At 37.5% G+C, this 23228-nt stretch overlaps 1 protein-coding gene across 1 annotated transcript; it reads left to right on the forward strand.

Annotated features, from left to right (window-relative positions):
• The first annotated feature begins 1657 nt into the window (after positions 1–1657).
• On the forward strand, positions 1658–7585 carry LOC122990616 (melanin-concentrating hormone receptor 2). Its single transcript, XM_044364020.1, has 2 exons — positions 1658–2347; positions 5718–7585. The coding sequence occupies exons 1-2, from the start codon at positions 1944–1946 to the stop codon at positions 6355–6357; spliced, it is 1044 nt and encodes a 347-aa protein (XP_044219955.1). The 5' UTR covers positions 1658–1943; the 3' UTR covers positions 6358–7585.
• Positions 7586–23228: the final 15643 nt, after the last annotated feature.

Consider the following 23228-nt stretch of genomic DNA (forward strand, 5'->3'; position numbering starts at 1 on the left):
TCAAGGTACCAGCTTCAAACAACAGTTGACATTTTTTGCTGTACAGTGCTGCTTTGAACTAAATACTGACATCAGCATGCTGACATGCTCACAATGTTAACATGCTGATGTTAAGATTAGAGGGTATAATCTTCACCATGTTCACCATCTTAGCTTGGTGTGTTAGCATGCTTACATTTGCTAATTAGCACTAAACACAACATACAGCAGAGGCTGATGGGAGTTTGGCAGGTATTTAGTCATAAATGTGACTAAAGTTGTTATGTGACAGTGTTATTACAGTTCATCCCGAGGGCCCATCTAATAGTTGTTGAGATATTTCATTGTTGAGGTGGTGGAGACCAACACTGCCACCTCTAAAAATAAGTATTAATAAGTATAATAGATTGTCCCTTTGAAAGCTGGTGACTTTACTCCTCTCTTGTCCTTGATCACACCGTATCTAAAGACAGACCAGCCGGACTCGCTGATTCAGTCATGCAGACATTTTGTCTCTCAACAGGCCTTTGACTTGTAGATAAAATCATCACAGACACACTTGATGACACCAATTGGACTCTTGTTTCTATCTCTGGGAAAGAGGAATTTATACTTGCATATCTAAAGAGAAGATCAAGATGATAAAATATAAATTAATAATGCGGAAATCATTCAGGGTGGATTTTTCTTTTGCTGCCAGTGGCTGACAGAGCTGAGTTTAAAGAGGCCATTGAAGCAGGTCTACAAGAACCAGGGACTGGTGAGCATGGCTGAAACTCAAAAAGTGTACTTTATTTGAAGGCCTCTTAAAATAATTATATTATGATGCACTTTGAAGAGATGTAAGAACAGAGGAGAAGCATCATAGGAAATGAACAAATGGTACCTGAGGCCAGCATGAGGGAAGCTCACATATATTCCTGCTGACTTGTGGTCAGATCCCAGCAGAGCCATCTCTGCTGGATCAGCTACTCTCCTTTAAAGCTGATTCCCAGTGATGTCGGAACAAAGCTGCAGAGAAAATCACATCTTTGGTGTGAGGGTTACACGGAAGCCTTTGAGGCATATTCACCATTAAAAAATCTTAATTGCTGGTGATAGTCTGGATCAGTTCACTTTTTTAAAACTGACACTCATTGTAATTTTGAGAAAACATAAAGGAGGGTGTTTAAAAGCCCTGGAGAAATCTATGTTTAATTGAAATGTGAAAAAGGGGAACACAAATCCCTTTTTGTGTAAAAGTAATTGTACCATGTGGCTCAATGTTAGGGTATTTTGTTGTCTTCCCAGTGCCTCAAAACCTTCAAAGTAAGACTGAATAGGTAATTATCTTTGGTCTGATTGATTCTTCCAGTTAGATTAAACTTTGAACAAGAAAGTATATAGCATGACAGTAACATACAGTCAGTATATAATGAAGAAGAATGTAAACTTAAGGGGGTAATTTAAACTGCACTACATCACAGTGCATCACTGAAATACTTTGTTTACTCTCCTCCTCCTTGATTTCAAGTTGTGACCAAGTGGTAAAACGGACCAATATTTCTGTTCTTTAGGCTCAGTGGAACTTATTTTCATTTGCTTGTCCTATTACATAAAACAGCAAATGATCTTGGAAGGGAGGGAACTAGTGTCCGCTGAGGCGCAGATGGTTTTGGTAAAGCGCACATCGGACGCGCATGGTAAATAGTCACATCATAGTTTGCTTCCAGAGATAAACATGTTCCAGAGACAACTTTGTACTCGTTCTTGATTAGATTCTGCCCCGTCCTGTTTTCAATCATATAGCCTACTTTTGTTATTTAAACAAAATCCACGCCGGGACCAACTCAAGGAGAGGATACGCGCTCTTGGAGAGTGCTCGAGTTTGCTGCCCAAGTTTGGAAACCAGACGCCGGCTGGAGAGCGCCCGGTGCGCGCTTTGACTACAACCACACCGAGGTACTTATGAAGAGGATCTGAAGATGAATGAAACGGGCGTATTTTGCAAAAACAACCAAACAGGCAACTTGACCAACTCTTCATGTCAATACGGAACTCCTTCACCTTTCAGCCACATCGATATCACCACTTTCATGCACATCTTTCCATCCATTTATGGCATTCTGTGTTCAGTCGGAGTTATCGCCAATGGACTGGTCATCTACGCGGTGGTAGCATGCAAGAAGAAGATGGTTTCAGACATCTACGTGTTGAATTTGGCAATAGCAGACATGCTCTTCTTGCTTGTGATGCCCTTCAACATTCACCAGCTGGTGAGAGACAGGCAGTGGGTCTTCGGAAACTTTATGTGTAAAGCGGTTGTGGTGGTGGATGTCAGCAACCAGTTTACCACAGTGGGGATTGTTACTGTGTTGTGTATTGATCGGTAAGTGCTGAATCCATATCACAGATTTCATGCCAGTCTTTTTCAATATTTTGTTATTGTTATTTTTTACAGAATGTTTGACTAGTTTGGTCAGGGGTTTCATATGCTTTCTGTAGTAAAACATCTAAAGGCAAACATCTTATCAAATGAGGGTCTGTGGTCTAATTTGTGTCAGTTTAGGGGTCCTTGACGTGAAAAAGTTTGAGTTTGTGCTTTAATAGCAGCACAGCAGTGCCTTCACTATGACAAACAATTACATTCATCTGAATTTCAACAACAACAACAACAACAACAACAACAACAACAACAACCATATCCTCTCTGATAACTACGGTAAAAGTATTTTTAATTTTTATTTGTTACTCAGTGTCTTTAAAGGTGCCATAATTGAAAAAGAGGTAAACCCTAAACAGTCTAATCAATCTAAAAATATACTAATGGTGAGTGAGGTAATCATGTGCGCAACGGCCCATGAAAACACAATGTTCCCTGCATAAATGATGTATGTGACATGTTTATGATCAGAATACATTCAGGACATTTAAATGACTCTTTATGTCAAGTGTTCAACTGGTAATCACCTCCATTTGAAGGTAATTACCAGTGTAGGAGTTGTTCTCAGAGCTATAATGTCACATATCTTTAGAATAATGTACATAATGCATTTGTGTGTAGGACCAGCTAATTGTGTTCTGATGGGCACTATCTGTACTGAAGAATGACCTTTACTGACTCCCCTGCATATACGTGCATAAGTGTTTATTTTTATCATTAGTATTTAACCAATACTTTTTTGTAGCATCTAGCCTTGATATAACCACAAATCAGCTCTATCCTCTCAAATTACTTTTATTTCAAAAGATCAAACAGTTCTTTGAAAAACTAAACTCCTCTGAAAACAAGTATTATAGGCTGTAATGGGTTTAAAACTAATAATAACCTAAACAAACACACAAAAAGCTATCTTTTGTGTCAACCAAAAAGAACCAAAAATCAATCTTAGTGTTTAACACCTTCACACACTTCACACGGCAGATTAAATGTGTTACTTGTCAGCCTCGTTCAATAGAGCTATTGTGATGAGAGTTTCCCATTTGACAGCTCCAATGATACACCTCAGCCCTCGGCCCTCTTTAATCCAAAACACATATCTTTGTGGGTGCTTATCTGAGCTCAGGAGCACTGTAGAGTCTAATCACAGTCAATATGTTAACTTAGATTATCAGTGTTACAAAGTTCCATCACTTAAAAAAAAACATTCATATCCACGCTCCTGTTGACAACTCAAACCAAATCCCCACATGTTTACCTCTAATCAGTATTAGACACATCCTAAACTGACATGGCTTTTCTGCACTCCCTTGGTGGAGCCAATAAAGACAGGGTTGTTTTAATCCATGCAGGATTAGTCTGCGAGTGCTGTATCATTTCATTTCATGGCAGTTTTATACAGTGATGGAAGAAGTACTCAGATCCTTTATTTCAGTAAAAATACCAATATAGCAATGTAAAAATACTCCATGACAAGTAAAACTCCTGCACGGAAAATCCTACTTAAGTAAAAGTACATTAGTATTATCAGCTTGATGTAGTTAAAGTATTGCAGTAAAAGTAGTAGTCACGGGTCTCTGTGACTGATATATTATTATATATGACATCATTAGATTATTGATACTGAGTGTGTACGCAGCATGTTACTGAAGGGTTGTGAGATGATTAGCGGGAGAGGAAAGAAGAAAAAACAAAGTTCTGATCAACAAATCTGTTTTCAGTTCTTGGACTTTTTCTCTAATCTTTGAATTTTGCTGAAATACTGGATCATTTGAATTTTATTGAAATGAGACCATGTGAGAAGTTTAGAGAGAAAAATCACTATTTGGTGGAGCTGTTAACAACTCATAGACATCTGAAATGTGACCCCGACTACACACTGCTTTTTGTAAGATGTCAAAAGCCAAAAAGGTTGGAAACCACTGGTTTCATCTTTAACAATATGTTGTATTTTAAAAGCTTGTTATATTATTCATTGTGTCAGATCTTCATCTGAAAAGTAACTAAATCTGTCAAATAAATGTAGTGGAGTGGAAAGTACAATATTTCCCTCTGAAATGTAATAAAGTGGAAGTATAAAGTGACATCAAATGGAAATACTCAAATTAAGTACAAGTACCTCAAAACCGTACTGAAGTACAGCAGTACAGTAAATGTGCTTTGTTACTTTCCACCACTGGTTTTATGGATGTCAGCCCAATCCTGTTTCCAAATCAAATCACAGCAGAGTCAAATAAAAATCTTTGCTGAAGAGCAATCTTACACATTAAATGTGCTAATATAGGGTCTATATAGAGTTCATATAGGGTCAAAGCAAGTAAAGGTGTTCACAAGAAATATTTAAAGACTAGAAACAAATACTTTTAGTGTGAATTCTATCCAAAGAAATCTTTTCTGACCTGAATCCATTTACTCCCATGCTGTTTTTTCTTCACCACTGCACTGCAGAAAGATCAATAATCTTGACATACAGGGTTTGTACAGTTTGTGTTTTTTTTATTGCCACAGATTCTTCCTCAAACTAAAAGCATGTAGCCACACATGCAGCTACACTGCATAAAATATTTAGTGTACTGTAAGGCTCGCTGCAGTTTTGACAGTCTGACATTTTTGATCATATCAAAATCTAACTTCGCTGACATGAGGCAACATCTCAGTAAACCAGGGACTGGATGTAGATATGCACTTATTGATTCAACCATCAGACTAATAGTATATGTATTTAACTTTAACACTATACTATTGATTTATGATCTTAAACAGGAAGTCCTGGAAAAAAGTTGCAAGAATATCAACATCTTAATAGTTTACATGCCTGTTTAATCTCACTAGACAGCTTGAGCACACACAGAATAATATGTCGACTGAAACTGGAAATATGTCATTGCTTCCACTTCAGTGTCACTTGGTGTAAGTAATGACAAAGTGGTCATTCATTTCCTGCAAATGGCTTGAGAAGTGAGGTCAATTTCGACTAAACTGGCTGAGCAGCTCCTCAAATTGAAACACCATCAAATACAAAATCTAAATGGAAATGTGTTTCATATTCTACTGCTAAGTCACCCTGTCCAAATTATACTAATTTGTCATCGCCTTCATCACTCTACTGAACACATAATATATTGAGAGTGTATCTCTGACATGGTACTTGGTTTCATCATTCCTCCTTGCCTGATTTGATTCTCTGAGCTTGTCAAGGATGAAAATGACCTCTTAAAGCAAAACGAATGTTCTTTACATGCACTTCAGCAAAGTTGCTTTTATCATCTGAGTGTCAAACTGCAGCCCAGCTCTAAAAGAAGTGAATTCTTCCTCCTAGGTACATAGCTATTGTCCATCCCACCTCAGAGAAGCGGACCATCCAGTGGACCATCATCATCAACATTCTCGTGTGGCTTGGCAGCTTCCTCCTCACTGTACCTGTCATGATGTACGCCAAGGTGGTGCGCAGGCAGCATTTGGAAATCTGCATGATGTACCTGGACGGGCCTGAGGACATGTACTGGTACACTCTCTACCAGTCTATCCTGGGCTTCATCATCCCCCTCATCATCATCAGCACCTTCTACTCACTCACGCTTTACCGCGTCTTCAGCTCCATCCGTCGGGTCAAGCGTAAGCAGTCTGTGTGGGCCAAGAGGGCCACTAAGATGGTCCTAATGGTGATCGCCCTGTTCCTGATCTGCTGGTCGCCCTACCACGTCATTCAGGTGATCAACCTGAGCAACAACACCCCGACTATTGCCTTTGTCTACGCCTACAACATCAGTATCTGCCTCAGCTACTCTCACAGCTGCATCAACCCGCTCATGTTGCTCATCTTCGCACAGAATTACCGCGAGCGTCTTTGTCGCAGAAACATACTACACAGCTCCCAGCACTCTTCAAAGATCACAGTGGTCAAAACAGATGGTTCCAGTATGACCAATGACCCCAACTACCGCTGTACTGTCATCTAAACTAGAAAGATGTCTGCCCTTTGTATATACACATGTAAATGTTTTGCTGCTCGCCCCAAATGGAAGTAGCTTGGATGAATGGTGTTGCCTGTAAAGTCATATTCCTCAGCTTTTTCATATAAATAAGTCAGAAATTGATACCATACAAAAGACTTGGTTTTAGGAATGAGCAGCAATATCAACTATGACTGAAAAGAAGTAGTGTGCAGGTCATGTCAAAGGTTTTCAACAGATATTTAAAGGAAAAAGAAATAGAGCTGCTTCTCAGAGGATGGCAAACATTCTAAAAAGGAAAGCAACAGTCTGTGAGCCGAAACTAGAGGGAATATGAGCACTGACTGATGCAAAGATGAGAAGGGACGCTGAGGAGCAACTCAGGTGTGGCTCCTTCTGGACTGGGGAGATTTCACAGGAATTGAACGGGCTACACCCACGCTACATGTCATGCTGGTCAGTGACTGAAGTGCAGCTTATGAGATCTTTCCCTGAGTAACATGAACATGTGACAGTGAGAAACAGTGAGAAATCTTTAGATACTCTGTAGTCTTACACTCGCTCTGTTATTATTAGCCAAATTCCCGCAGGCTCATGATGACATTTAATTCCATTTCACAGCCATATGCATTGTTTGATCATGCTTTTAGCTCCACACATTATGACATCTTTGATCTGAACAGATGAGAACTGCAGCAAGACAATTACTCATACCACTGTCTGGTAAGGCACCATATAGCTAATGGATTTATTAATGGTAAAAAAAAATCATTTTCTAATGCTTTATGGATCAGTGATAGGCAATCAATAATAATACATTTTGGGTTACCAAGTTTATCACAGTTACAAATATTGCAAACCAATAATAAATGCTCATGTGTTTCTCCCTTTCTAATAAGCCATCGAGTCTGCAGTTACTAATAAGTCATAAATTAAGGGTTGTAATAATCCAATAATGAGTCTGCAGTTGTAACCCCAACCCTAACCCTAATAAATGATCACCTGTAGCCCTTATCTTAAGAAATAAGGCAAACGGCCAAACCTGTCAGAGGTAGTTTTCACATCCTGGCAACCTAAAATTTGTCATTATTAATGTCTGATAACTGATCTATAAAGGATTAGCAAATGATTTATGAACCATTAATAAGGTCATTAGTAGCAGTACAACTTTATAAATGGTGCCTTGTTAAAATGTGGTACCCAATTATCTAATATATGAAAATTTAAAGAAATAAATCACCTATATGAAATAAACCTGTGGGTATTTTATGTTAGTCAAACATTAGATAAACATTTCACAGCTGATCCAAACATCTGGTTTTCTCATGACAGCTCAGTCGTCATGCTGAATGTGTCGTTACCAACATAACTACAAATTGCTGAGTGTTGCCAGTGTAAGTGCTGTATCTGTTTACTAAGAGCCACAGAATGGGTGACATATGTTCTGTCTCATAATGGAGCTTGTTATAAATACAGTATTTACTGAGGAATACCGGTTGCTCATCAGAAACACAGTCTGTTATTTTGCTATTTCTAGACTCAGAAGAACAACCCATTTCTGATTGTTTTAGTCTCTAATCACTGGAAAATGTGGCATAAAACACCACTGGCTGCTTTACGCCCAGTGTCTCGCCAAAAGACAAACAAGAATCTCTCAGATTGTCAAGAGAAGCCTTCAGTGGTGCAGCTGATCTCTGTGGATGTTTCACAATATTTATGGACAATTCAGTGTGTTTTTTGTGAGCTACAAACTCCACAACCATCATCATGTTATCAGGTTGGGTTGACTAAAAGGAGGCTTCTGTTAGGCAGCAATACACAGAGTAATGGACATGATATAACATATATTGATTGGATTGATTCATCGGTTTTGTGGTGACAGTCTACAGTCGTTGTATTTAATGTAAACTCTCCTTCAGATTGTGACTGTTGATGTTATTATTCTCACTTATTTTCACTGGAAGATCAATCTGTATCCACTCAGGAGCGGCTTATAAATTCAGGCTTTGAAGTATTTTTTGTGACAAGGAGTTTTTTTCTTAATCATAATGGACTCAGAAGAGAAATACATTGATATTGCAGAGACAACAAGCGCAGCGTGAAGGACAGGTAATACTCTTGCACTGATATCATGTATAATTTGCCAGATTATACATTCACATAATGAAAACTGAAAGGCAATGTTCAGGAAAATTATAATTGTATTATTGTTTCTCACCAGAGTTATAAACTCAGTATACAATGGAGCACTAGAGCACTAAATGATGTGATATATTGTATGTCCTATACACAAATCACTTCTCAATACTCATGCTGAGGCGCATCACACTGTCATATATGGTTCATCTGTGCTGTGTATAATGATTATAGGCATTGTTTTACTTTGATTGAGGCTGGATTAACAACCGGGGAAGGCAAACAACTGCTCTAGGGCCCCGAGATGCACAAGTTCACTCAGTGGAAATTAGTTTGTGGTAATTTGACCATTTGCAACCACTAACGCACAATTAAAACTGAAGTGGTAAGTGCCTTAAAATTATAATCCATTTGATTGTCATGAAATCAATCCCCAACTATTGCTATTTTTGGTCTGCATTTTAATTCAATTCAATTGTTTACATTCTGTAACGACCTTCTCTACAGTAGTTTTCATTGTTAGTGGCAGAATCCGCCATTCCCCCACTGGATTCAAACTGCCTTTACATGCATGATGGGTTTGCAGAAACAATACATGTAATCTGGCTTTACTGTTATTAATTTGATCTCTTTGATAAAAGCCTCACTCTTGACTGTTAACTCTCTTTACACCCTGTGAGAGTTGTATTAGATTACTGCTAATAAAAACCAAACATTTCCTACCTCATATAATATGCATTCAGCTGGTGAAACATGGATAGCATTTATTGTTAAGCAGTCACAGGAATCACAAGGTATTTGTCATCAAAGTTAGTACTGATTGCGATCAGTAGCCTGAATGTTGCCAAATCAAACAGGACTGAAATCTTAATAATTACAACTTTAAGGTGCATTTTTGCCTGATATTGAGGCTCCATCTTCTCAAATGGGCTCTTTGTTAAAATCTAATTCTAAAGGGTTACTCCAGTGATTCAGCATTGCACTTCCATAAAGACTCACAAGAGATAAAAGAATGGTCAAAAAGCAGCAGAGGCCAACATATCATGACTTTTAGGCTAAAAAACACTGGATCATACATTTCCTATAATACAACCAATCAAAAATAACAAAGAAAAAATAGTATCTTTTTGTTACATCCTTTCTGCTTGGTAAATGCTCATGTCTTTCAAACTCCACGTCCAGTTTACAATGCGGGCTTTCTGTGATGAATTACAAGCCCATGCCAAAAAAATCATGATGTCATCACTGTGACATCATCAGGTTGGTTTTCTCATACTTGACAAAGCTCCTCCAGAAAAATAAATAAAAAAAACCCCAAAAACATTAGGTAAAGGGATTGTGCAAGATTTTTTTTACATTCAATGAAAGCAAAATAATACATAGGAGAAGGAAAAGGAATAAGTAAATAAATAAATAAAGGGGCAAAGATAATTGATACACTGGATTGATATCAAGTTGATACCCTCCATATATCGAACAAAGTTGAGTGTAATCAAATTATCACAAACTAACTTGGTGACAGCGGGTTGGAGACGTTGAATAGAGGCCCTATGGCTCATTTTGCCCCAGGACCCCACAGTGGGTTAAAATCCAGCCCAGTCTTTGATATAATCTTTCCTCAGTGTTTGCTATTGTTGAGTAGTTGTCACCCTTTTTGTCTGATGTTGCAGTGATGCTAACTGTGTCCACTGACCAATGAAATCTGGTGGTCATTGATCATGTGGTTGTTGTAGTCTGTGGTAGAGCTAACATGCAGTCACTTATAATTACCAAATATATTAGTTATAACTGAATGAAAACATTGTTTGTAAAACTTCAGATGGATATTGTACATTACAGTGTATTCTTTCAAATGTTTCCCTTTCATTGTCAATAGAGAAACCACAGCCTGTATTAAAGAGTATACTTTCATTTTTATTAAATTCATCAATGGTCTTATTTCTTATTTTAACAACCATAAAGAGTACCTGGGTGAGAGATTTACAGTATCTTTCATTGCCCTCACCCACATCAAACAAAAACACTTGACTTTGCTATTTTCTCATAAGCTCTTAAGTTATTTATGATTGTGGCAGACTTTGAAGTGATGCCAAGTCAAGCAGCAGAAAAGATTGCATGAAAAAACAGACGTACTGTCAGTTTAGGAAATCTATTTGCCTCAAGTTTGTCAGATATCGTGGAACGTACTGTGGGTCTATGTGACCCTATGGCAGCAAAAGCCAGAGAGTTGACAGAAATTGTTTCATTGTCTCAAAAACATCCACCCAGGTGACTCTGGATGAGAGCTGAACTTCAGCCTTGGCTCTGGTTTGTTGCTCGTGTTGAAGCAGTCTGCAGAGGATTTCATAAACTGAATGGAATTTCTTCTGAACAATCAATGTGTCATCAAAGCAATTTTATGAATCCTAGATTTGATTATTTTTTTGCTGTTATGAGGCCAAAATGCTTTAGGAATTATGAATCCTCAGTGTAATTTGATTTAAAGGTTTTGGACACATTTGAACAAAATTATCATGGCCCAAACTGTACTGTAGCTCTACATGTTTTTTTCTACTTGAGAAGATTGCCTTGAGTAAAGCGACTATCCTTAATTTGCAGACTGGACGGGACTGACACAGCTAATGTGACTGTGGCTGTAGTGTGCAATCTTCCCCTTGAGGAAAACATAAATATATAACATTCTTGAAGTACAGAAAGGGAGTGTTTTGTGTTATAATGGCCTTGTAGTGTGAGAGTTTCCACAGTGAGTGTCTTTTCTTCTTTTGCTCACATGAAGTTAAAACATTCAATGGAGAAAGTGTTTATATATTTGGGAAGGAGGAATGACATAAAGGAATAGTTTGACATTTTGGGAAATATGCTCATTCACTTTTATGCTGAGAGTGAGATGAGAAGATTGATACCACTCTTATGTCACTGCCTTACCTATGGAGCTGATGGCCGAAATACGGCCAGCAAGTCCTGTCTCTACACACAGTTAAATCTGTACGTTCCTGAGGAAGATTCACTTTGAATGGAAACTACAATTGTTCCAAAATAAAAATGAAACAAGGAGTCCTGCTCTTCTTTGGTCTTTTCTTGTCCATGGGAATTTGCCTCTGTCAACCTTTTTAAATGTGATTTTCAACTCACTATTCATAGAACAGCTTGTGTGGTGACAGTTCATTGTTAAAGTTAAAGGCTTAAACATGTCATCTTCACATTCACTGGTACAAAGAGCACCTGTTCTGTAGCTACCAAAAACACATTCCTGTCCTGATTCAATAAACGGTTGGACAGCAGTCCTTTATGATCTGGGCAAACACATAAATCACATGATTTTCTCCTCACCTCTTCTCTTCACGGACTTCTCTTTCCTATCTCAGTGAAGCAGATCCCTCCGAGTCCCACTGGAGGTCAACATAAATCAAATTATGGATTCTTTACACTCATGTCTCAGGGCCCGAGAAAAGAGGCCAAACTCTTTTTTTTCTGCAATATAGGAAGAGCTATCATCACGAGATCATAAAAAATGCACATCTGACAAATGTTTTGCTCTGCTGCTGAAACATTAAAGATCACTTCGTGCAGACTAAGTCAGATAGTTTCACAGTGCTTTTCAGGTGCTCAGGTGGAGACTTATGGCTGGTGAATCTACATAACTATCTATGCTGACTATAAAAACGTCACTTGTTAACAGTAAAATGCTGCGGTCGCACAGCACTGTCACAATAACCTTACTATTACACTTGAAAATATTGCCCTGCAGAAGTGGAAGTAGGGTGGCCACCACTAAATTTAATGAATAGCAAAACACTCTGTCCCCCGTGCCACGGCAAACTGTACTGCCAAAGATGACTCACAAGCATTAATAACAATTATGGAATGAGTTTTTTTTAGTAATCGTAATGAAAGGATAAAGCTGTTGATCTTCTGTATTTTTCTTATTGACAATAAATCCCATGAAAAGATCAAAACCAGCAATGAATAGACTACAAGGACTGTCTAGTTTTCTAGGATTAGGATTATACTATGAACATGGGCACTGTAGTTTATTTTGAGCCTGCTGTAAAAGCTCTGAATGTGTTTACAACCATGGCTGAAAATGGTCTCCAACAAAATGCATTTTTTACTCCTGTTTGTAATGTTTGCTAAAAACTACAGTGACCAGAAGTTTAAGGAAATGATTTATCTTTAAAAAAAAGAAAGGAAAAACATTGTTATGACATCCACAGGCAGTATGAAAGTATGAATGGATATACAAGCAATGAGAAAAAAATATGATACATTTTCAAATCCATGAATAAAATGAAAAGGGTAAGAAAGTATCTTATACCAACAATATAGTCTCTCAGCCTTATTTTCATTTAGATTGACTCAGAGTCTATTTCTTTTGATTCTTAAGGGACAGCTACGAAGAAAGAGACATAATATAACTACAGTATCACGAAAGGGAGAGGTGAAGGGGAAAATAAATAAATAAATAAAAATGCTTGTAGTGGTTTGGCTTCACACAGTTGCACACATATTACAGTGAGATATGTGGACACCAAAGAGAAGATAAAAGAAAAAATAAATAAACAAAAAATTGTGGATGTTGCTGTTGACATATTGCACCCATTTTTCCCAGTGTTTTATGAAGATGTCCATCTTTAAGTTTAGGAATAAGTAACCTTTTCCATCATGTAAATCTATCCAGTTATTTATAGTAGGTCCAACATGCATAATCCATCTTTTGGTAAGAGCCTTTTTCCCTGCTGCCAGCAATATACTCATTAAATACTTGTCAATACAGTTTGCTTCTGGGGAGATACAACATAAATATATGGCTTTGAAATCTAATGGTATATGCGTATTAAAGATGGTCTGTATTGCCTTATGTATTTCTTTCCAGTAATTCTATGTGTGAGTGTATGTTTTGGCATCCCAAAAAACATGGTAGTGGTTTGCGGCAATGTCTTCAACACTGAGGATTATCATTATCATAGTGTGCCTTCATAAAGGGAGTGTTGGTTAAGCTTTCAGATTGTGGAGACTCTTAAACAGTCAAGAGATGATCCCTCTTTTAATGTCTGATTTATAGCATTTAAATTGGATAAAGGATTTACTGGCTTTGTTCGTATTTTTCTCTTTGATTTTTTTGATTGTAGTAATTTCTTATTTGGAGATATCTATAAAAATCTTGTTTTTCTGGCAAAAAAGTCTCTCTTGAAGTTTGAAAACATAATTTCATTTTTATGTATAATGCCACATAAGGATGTTATACCTTTTTTTTAATCAATAATTTAAATCCACCATCTAGCTTATTTGGTGTAAAATCCGAATCATATGCACACCAACTCAGAATTTTAATATCTGTGTCAAATTTATGTTCATTTATTACTGCTCTCCATGATCAAACCTGATTTTACCATTGGATTTTCCAGTCTATGTATCTTTGCAGGTTTTTATCCGATAGTACAGCCTGTATATGAACAGTGGATATCATTCTACATTCAATGTCTTTCCATTGTGCTTCGTAAGATGAGTTACACCAACACAGTAATGCTCTGACCAGTGCTGAGATGTAGTAATTTTTCAAGGCAAACCCAAGCCTCCTCTTTCTTTTGGTAGCTGTAATGTTTTATATTGTACTTGAGGTCTGTTTCCTGCCATATAAATCTCAATATTATTGTGTCCCATTCTGTGAATTAGTCTTGAGTAATTGCAATTAGGAGGGTTTGGAAAAGAAAATCTCGGTGGAACATTGATTTTAACTGTTTCAGTTCTTGAACTTAAACTTAAAAAGCGTATGAGATTCCACATCACAAGATCTTATTTGATTTTATGGTACAGAGGATAATTTTTTTCTCAAACATTGTTGATAGGTCTTTAGGCAAAATTATACCCAAGTATTTCTGTTTTCCATTTCAGTGTATATGCATTCTTGAGTTTTTCATGTAAGTTTCAGTTTTATCTATATTCAGTTTTTATCCCGAGAGTGGACCAAGCTTTTTTAAGAAATTCATCACTTCTGGTAGAGATATTTCAGGGGGTTTTTAGATATAAGAGAACATCATCCGCATAACACGTTATTTAATGTTCTACTTCATTAATTTCAATACCCTTAATTTTGTCATTCTGTCTAATATGTTGGGCCAGTGGCTCTAGAAACCGTGCAAAAGGAAGTGGAGATCAGGTGCAGCTTTGTCTCACTCCTCTTTCTAGTGACCAACAATTTTGATTCTTGCTGTGGGGTTGTCAAATAGCCTTAATATAATATAATTAATTAATTAATTAATTATTAATATTATTATCATCAATTCATTAAAACCAAATGTATTTAGAGCTTTGTAAAGATATTGCCAATTGACAGAATCAAAAGCTTTTTCTGCACCTAAACTTAGTATTATCACTTTTTCCTTATGTTGTTGTATATGATCCATAATATAAGTGCATCTTGTCGCATGTGTATAAATCCTGTCTGATTTGACCCCCCCTTTAAAAAAAAAGATATCTTTCTTCAGATAGGCCATAATAGGCTTATGGCTGATTGCCACAGACACTATAGGGAAGTCAGAAAGTACTGAGAGATGAACAACGCACACAGTTGGTTTTGGTCTGTTGACACTGTTGAAAAATATACAAAGCCTTTGAGCAAACTCACACCATTCACCTCATCAGTTACTGTCTGCTAGGGGTGTGCCCAAATACAAATATGTTATTCAGCAAAGCACACATAGTGAGTTTTTTTTTTACGAATATTTGTTTCATACAAATATTTTAAAAAATATTTGTATTCGGGGGAAAAACCCCCCAAATATGTCAAATACTGGCACGCAAGTCAGTTACATTGCTATCTCAGTCTCTGTCCTCTGCTCCGCTCTTACATCTCTCAGCAGGTCTCAGTGAGGGGAGTCACATCCACCTGCTACATGATGCACATTTCCTAATTTGGACATCACTCCTGGAGTTGGGGGTGTTCCCCAGAGATAAAGCTGAACTACTTACACACACAAAGTGCTCCCAAGGGACTCTCCTTAACCTGTTGCTCCACTTCTCTTTTCCACAAAATTAGGTCGTAAAAAATAGGCAATAAATGAAAAGTGCAAAGCAAGAAACACCTTTGAAGTTCTTCCCTACACATTATACAGTGTGCTGTCTTTGTGTTATGGGTGTATATACAGGTAGAGGTCTGTCTGCAAGGAGGCGATGAGTAAAGTTTTAGCTCAGTAGTCAGCGCAGTCATCTATGATCTGGGAGATTCCAGTTCAAGACCTGGTGTGGGGACCTCCTTTGTAAGGTAGTTCATTCATGAACACTTATTGTAACACTTTAATGTTCTAAAATTAAAAGTGTACAAATACAAATATACAGATACAAATACAAATACTGGGCCCTCTGCAAATCCCTACTGTCTACCTTGTCTGAAATAGCAGAGAGTGAGCTCCTACCAACTCCTCCCTCCCGATTGATCACAAGAGTGACAGAATCGCACCACAAAGAAATATACAGAGGACGCCTTTGCCCAACAGAAGAATAAATGAATGTCTTTGACCACTGATTAACTTGCGGTGTATGCGGCTACAAATTAAATTTTTCATGAAGTGCGAGAGGCGACACATGATGCTCTGTGACTTGCCGCAGATCTACAAAAACTGTTACCACTCAAGTACAAATTAAACATGAGGGCACTCTGAGGTGCAGACAGCATGGACTTAATTCCCTGAAGCAGCACATACTGCAAAAATTTAATGAACCAACAAACTAACAATAAATGGAAGCCAGCTTTTACTGAGGAGCTCCTAAAAAAAATCACTGCTGGTGTCGCTCCAATACATGAATTCAGACCTAGTAGATCTTGTCATACTTTAACAGGAAAAGCAGATGCTACTGGTTGGTGACTATGTTTATTAACATGCACACACGAAACCAAATAACAGTAGGAAATGAGGTTTATGATTTCGATAAAGTGTTTACATGATTACTCTGCAGTCATGTCCAAACTGATGTGGATGAAAATGCTCCTTCCATCTCAAATGTAATAGTCCTGTTGTTTTCACATTCTTATTTAAACGTTTTCTCTTCATGTTTAACAGGAAAATGATTAAATGTCTTTACAGGCTCGTTCGGGCTTTTTAAATATCACCAGCACAATCTTTTTTCTTTCTTGTCATTTGCGCAAATAAATAAACAAAATCTAAATTGCTTCCTCCACCTCCAGTTGATAAACAACAAAATTGTGTATTACAGCCATCATCTTGTAAGGAGTGTGGTCAAATCGATAGACAATTTTGACAAACGTGTCTGCACACTTTGCTTGGTCTCAGGGGGTTCAACATTCATTCTGTCACCTCTGAAGCTCTGTGATCACTTATGTTTGCTTCAGTAGAACCAAAACAAACAATACAGGTGTTTCTCTTTGGTAAATCTTTCAGTTTTATGTTGTTAGATGACAGCAGGATTAAAAAAAATCTGGTTTTATAAATGCTACATAACCAAGGCTAACAGTAATACCTGAGCTGCTGCTTTGAGATTATCAACCAAATCCCTTTTTTATACTTGTGTGCTTAAGCATACAGTATGACAGCACCTCAACTGTGTGATCAGCCTTATGTGGATAAGCAGAACTAAAGGCGACAATAAGTTGGCTTCTTGACAGTGCTGCTACACAAAAGCACCCAACCATTTCTGTGAAGGTTAACAGCAATACTGCATATGTATTCAAAAAGTTCAGTTTTCCTTTGCTATATACTATAATGAGGGACTGCATTTTCAAACTCTCCAACTTCCAAAGGTCAGTTTTCAAGTGTGTAAAACAGCAGCTTAGTGTGGATAAAAAGACAGAGACAGAAATGTATTTTCAGGTTTATCAGTCTGGACATGGCCTAAAATCCCAGATTACATGCAGTGGGTTACTAATCAGATTTGTCCTCTGCGCCTCTGTCACTGGGATACTGTCGAAGGTCTTTAAAAAGCTTTCAGAAGTCTGTCCACAGTTTGTCTTTATCACAGCGTGTGTTGAGACATTAACTCTCTCGATTCTTCAGAATCTGAAAACCCACATTCCAGCTCTCTTGTAGAGCATCCCAGAGACTGTCTTGTGATGTTGTTTGAATTTTTTCCTTCTCAAATGTTCCCAAAGATATTCATTGGGGTCGAGGTCTTGTGACTGCTGATGGAAAACCATGCAAGTGAACACTTGTTGCTATTCCTTGGACTTAAAATAGGTCTGACAGAGCTCCAATGCATGTTCAGGCGTATTGTCTTGCTCTGCCACACTATTTTAAGTCAGCAGGGACAGCATGCTTCTGCAGGAGAGACCGAAACTTCTTTCTGGTCAGTGTGGAGATGAGCCACAGGTGACACATCCCCACACACAGTATTTCCATTTGACTGTGGGTCATAAGTATAGTTGCACTAACCTGCTGCATGGCTGTTTCCTTACATACACACTGATTGCATCCATTTAGCTTCAAACTTTTGTTTGCAACAGTTAAATTTTGGCATTATTTGGTCCATTAGGCCTGTTTGGTTTTGTTTTCTATGCTTTGTCACATTTGTCACATGTTCCATTGAAACCGCAGTTTGCTCATAATCTTTTGAGTGCACCAAAAGGGGCAGGGTGTTCTTTGTTTTGCTGCCTTCGTATCTCTCTGTATCTTGGATGCTGCTCCAGTTCATAAAGACGTCACCTCAATATAATCCTACAACTGAAAATTCACATTAGCTCTGTTTTGTCTTGCTTTGGGTGAAAAGGGCTTGGTTTATTAAAAATCACTCCAGAGTGCCATATACAGCCTTTAATTTAGAATTTGGCACTGGGAGGATTTTTTTTAGCACACAGGAGAACAACTTAGCCCCAGTTTGCTTTAATAAACTGTCTTGAGAAAGTTACAAACAACAGCAACAGTATATTTGCAATATACTTCATCAAACTGAATCACTATCAGCTACAATAAGAACTCTGATTCAATTTTGGTATTAACCAATAATAAAACCAAAACAATGTTTCACAGTAACAAAAAACAAAAGACAATTGTAACAAGAATACAAAACACGACCTTACAAAATGCCAAAAATACAACTAATATCTCAGAAAACAAAATGCTGGAGTGCATCTGGGAACTCATAACTGCTCACTGAACACATGAGACCATGAAACACACCAAACAAGATGTGACCTTCAAACTGAAGTAGAGTTTGAAATCTCAATTTTTGGGAACATTTTCATTGGGAAAATGTTTCCCAATGAGTAGGAAGTAAAACCAATTATACAATTTACATTTAAAAAAATGTAAATTGTATAAATAGTTAATAAAATAATAATAATTAAAAATAATTAATTTATCATATATATATATATATATATATATATATATATATATATATATATATATATATATATATATATATATATATATATATATATATATAATAGTAAACCACATATAAACCACCACACATATTTCATTTGAGCTTTATTTTTCAAGTTGAAATGAGAAATAAACTTGAACTTGAAATTGAATCAGCCACTTGGAGACAGTAGGACTGGTGAAAGCTGTGTTAGTAAAGCAGAAGAGTAATAGGCTTGGTATGCACGTCAATTACCTCTTTTCTATTCTTTGCACTGAAACATGATATAAACCTCTTTACTGTATGACAACAGGCTCAAAGTCAAAGTGTGACCATTAAAGTGATAAAAAGCTCTTTCATGGTGTCCTAAATGAAAGAGGCCCTCAGAGAAAATGTGTGATCATCTCTTTGTAGTTACTAGAAAACATTATTCTGGGATTAGAATAGGAAGCTGCTGGTATGTGGTTAATTGTGTGAATCAATGATCCACACTGGAAGCCATTTGTGCATTGAACTAAGCTCATAAACTTGAAAGCATAAGTCATGCCCTCCGTTCATTTAGATATAATGACCAACATTGTACTGATAAACACCTTCCTCCGGGCCTTGCCCAAAATGAATTCACAGTTACAAAGCAAAGCCTGTATATTCTGTCTTCATGCATTCTGAAATAAAAAAATATAGAAATCTGCATTGAAAGAATGTTTTGTGTAATGCCTGCATGACTTAAGGGTTGATAAAGTGTACTGTGGTCTCATGAGGACTTTTAAAGCATGCTCATTGGTGTAAGTCATCACTCCCTGCTTCTTCTTACAGGCTGCACAGTGAGGAGTCAACCAAAGTCAACAGCAAGCTGCTCAGCACTGTGTTAAGGCAAGGTCGAGTAAACAAGGATACATCATTGCCCAACAATATAAACAAAGAGTAAATGTAACATGATACATTCATCACTTTTTAAAGTTTCAGGAATTTTCTACGTGACCCTGAGTGCAGAACGGTTTCCTGTGCTCTGTGATTTAGTGCAATATTTCTAAAGATATCTTTTATCTTCTGATTAAGTATTTATTTTATAAATATGTAGTACTCGCCTGGTGCTGCACTTTCAGGAATTCAGAAAAACAGAAACAAAAGCAATGGATGTAGTCCAATTCTCCGCAGGAATTAGACAGGAACATATTAAACACATGCAAGGAGGAACAGCAGGGAAGTGGTTTATGTTCTAGGAGTGCTTCAAGAGGTTTTTAAGGACACTACTATCACAATCCATGTTGAAAACATTAACTCACCAGATGGTAGGAAATCTTCTTAACAACTTATAAGCTAGGAAAATTGGCATCAGACAGGTGTAAAATAACAAAAAATATGATTTATTCCAACAGAGAAAGATCTCCTCCATTATAGTCAATACTGTAGAAATCATATATAGTGTTTGGCATCATGGCATGACAAAAAAATACATAATAATAATGATACTTTTCATAAATGAGATTCTTTTCACATTATGACAACATATTTTTCATGTTATTAAGATGTTATAATTATAAAAGAAAATCTAAATTGATCATTAAAACAAGTTGGTACGCTGATATCAAAAGAAGCTTTCATATGTGGCTAAAACAAGAAAAATGTCCAAAAAAGGTTATAAATGTTATAGAAAAGGAAGTGAATGTGGAAAGGATCTTTTTAAAACAAGAACTTTTTTCAGTTATGGTGTGGTGGTATAAAATGCAATTTTCACAGTTTTTCCTGAAACAAATTGAATGGGCAGATCAGTGACGGTTTGTGAAAGAGACAGCTGTGATACTTGGGCTGATGATTTCCTTGAAGGGGCACTTTACAAACCTACATGTGGTGTGTTTGACACTTGAAACACTGGTAGATTTTGGATGAAGGGTCACTTCAATTTCACATTTAAATCAAATAAAATTCAAGGATCATTTACTAGATTTTGTCCGTGGCTTTCAGGAACGTTGCATAACCTTCAATCAGTGAATGGAGTTTGCTCAGTTGTCATGGAGATGGTTCAGGTGTCATCATGTGTGAAGTCACTGAAGCAAACTCAATCTGCTGGTGAAGGCCACGAGATGTGACTGAAATCTCTGGACAACATTTAGTAAGTGGACATTGAGTTGAGAGTTTTTTTGCTGAACAAGGAGTTTGATTTGTCTTCATTACAAGTGATTCATATTAGCATTTTAAAGTGATTCTTCACCCAAAATCTGTCTTTTTAGCATCCACAAGAAATCTAGGAAGTGGACAAGAATGAAGCCCTAAGCTCAAAAGTCTTTGTGTATGAATATTTAAGAAAAAAAGAACAGCAATTTCTTTTGAAACCCTTTTACCCCTAAGGTATTGTCCTAGCCACAAAGGTTCTCCAGAGACAACAAATGTTTCCACAAAACTGGTTAAAAATAGCCAATGGCTTACTAAAATATCACACGTCTACCCTCATGAACACACACTGGGACAACTACTGAAAATTATTTGTCTCATATCCTGAAGGTGTTGGAAGAACCCTCCTCAATCTGTCACACTGCATCAAAGGCTCACCGGATCATCTGCACCTGCTTTAAACACATTAGCTAACATGCAGTTATTGACGCCTTTGAATCTGGTTACTTTCTGTGATTAAGCGATTCTTAGCCTCAGTGAGCAGCGGCTTGCTCTCTAGTCATCGAGCAGCCCTGTGTGGGATGGTAATGTGGGGTGAAATAACTGAGATTGAATATTGATCAGGTTCCTGTGTACAGCCCTGAGGCACCGCCATATAATCACTTCCACACTTATTCTGTCTCCCTCTGAGTGCAGCTGATGGAGGGATGACAGAGGATGCAACCACCAGAGGTGTGATTTTTCATAATGCAACGCACATGCACATGCACATGCACATGCACACACTCGCACAAAAGCAGTTATGAGAGTGAGATTAGGTTATATTCAAGCGCTGATCCAGATGCATCATAACTTAATTGTTTTGATTGTCTATATTAAGGAAGGTGTGAGATGTAGATTAAACGGCGAGGAAATGCTTGAGTGTACTGAAATTGAAATGAGTTAGACTCTGTTCCATTCACTGAATCCAGCCTTTTTTTTTTTCTTGCATCACAAGTTTAATTGAACTGTGTCAGCAGTGTTAAAAAAAGTGGTGCTCAGGCTGAAAAAGAGTGTGTCTGAGGGGCATATTGATTAGGCGCTCCTGGAGGAAAAGATCCTCCTCATCACACTTCCTGGCAACACCTCCCACAGGGCATCCATCCTAATGTGATATGACAACCCTCAGCCATATCAAAACTAAATCTGAACATCGATTTCGACATTCAATTTCAGCGCTGAAAAACACTTTTCCGCTTTCATACGCACAGCCAGACGCAGGGGTGTTTGTCTTGCTGAGAGGGACTCCTGCTGAGGCCTTACACAGTGCATGCTGGAAGCTGAGACCTACTGCAGAGAAGTACATGTCTCTCAAAGTTTCTTGCTATTGTTTGTACACTATTTTCTATTAAACTCTGACCACCAAACAAAGTCGTAAATACATTTAAAGAAACAGGCTTTTCAGTGCACAACAATGAAAAGGTCGACTTCTGGTTGTCGCCAATAGCAACTGCGAGGATTTGCATTTTTCATTTCTAATTTTAATAACGTTCATTTTAGACCGTAAATTAATTGGCATAAAGAATTCCCGAGCAGTCTTGTACTTGCCAGAGAACATACTGTTCGAGTTGTGATGCCTAAAGGAGAGAATATGGGTTCAGCAGTTGGCTCGGACCAGAGGAGGCAATAAAAGGCCAGAAGACGAGAGTTTTGGCAGCAAAAACCATTAGACCAGTTTAATAGGTGCAGACGCTCGACGCACAAATCTGCTCTGAAGTGAGTAAATACAGCCAACGGTAATGACACGACCAAGGTTGATGCGCTCATGTGCAGTACAGTACATCAGTTAGGATACAGATTATTAATCACGCATCATTCAAACGGGCTTGGCAAGCGGACGGTATGTTGGTTCAGTTGTGTTGAATGTATGCTGCAGCTGATGTAGGTGTCTGTAGCTGCATTACTCTTATGATGTTTTTGTGACTAAGAGGAATGCACAGTTGCCAGAAAACCTATATAATATAAACCTTTATATTTCTGAAATGTCGACTTTTCAGAGAATTATTTGTATTTAGCACGGCAGTTGCGCATGATGGTATGCAATGGATTGTTACATGTTCGACAGGTCAGTGAGGTTCTTCAAGCCACAAGGTAGTATGTAATGCAAAAAATGTCAAAAGTTATGAGATGTCACAAGGTTTACACATAACAGCAGAGATATGTAATAAGGGATATAGGAGAACACTGTTTGTCACAACAGTATTTGTGTCTGTATGTATGTTTTGCTTTTGCCCTTCACTGTTCAGTACAGTGGTGAAAAATAAGTTAAAGTACTT

This window comes from Thunnus albacares, chromosome 10 (genome assembly GCF_914725855.1).
Source record: "Thunnus albacares chromosome 10, fThuAlb1.1, whole genome shotgun sequence".
In the NCBI taxonomy this organism is placed as follows: domain Eukaryota; kingdom Metazoa; phylum Chordata; class Actinopteri; order Scombriformes; family Scombridae; genus Thunnus; species Thunnus albacares.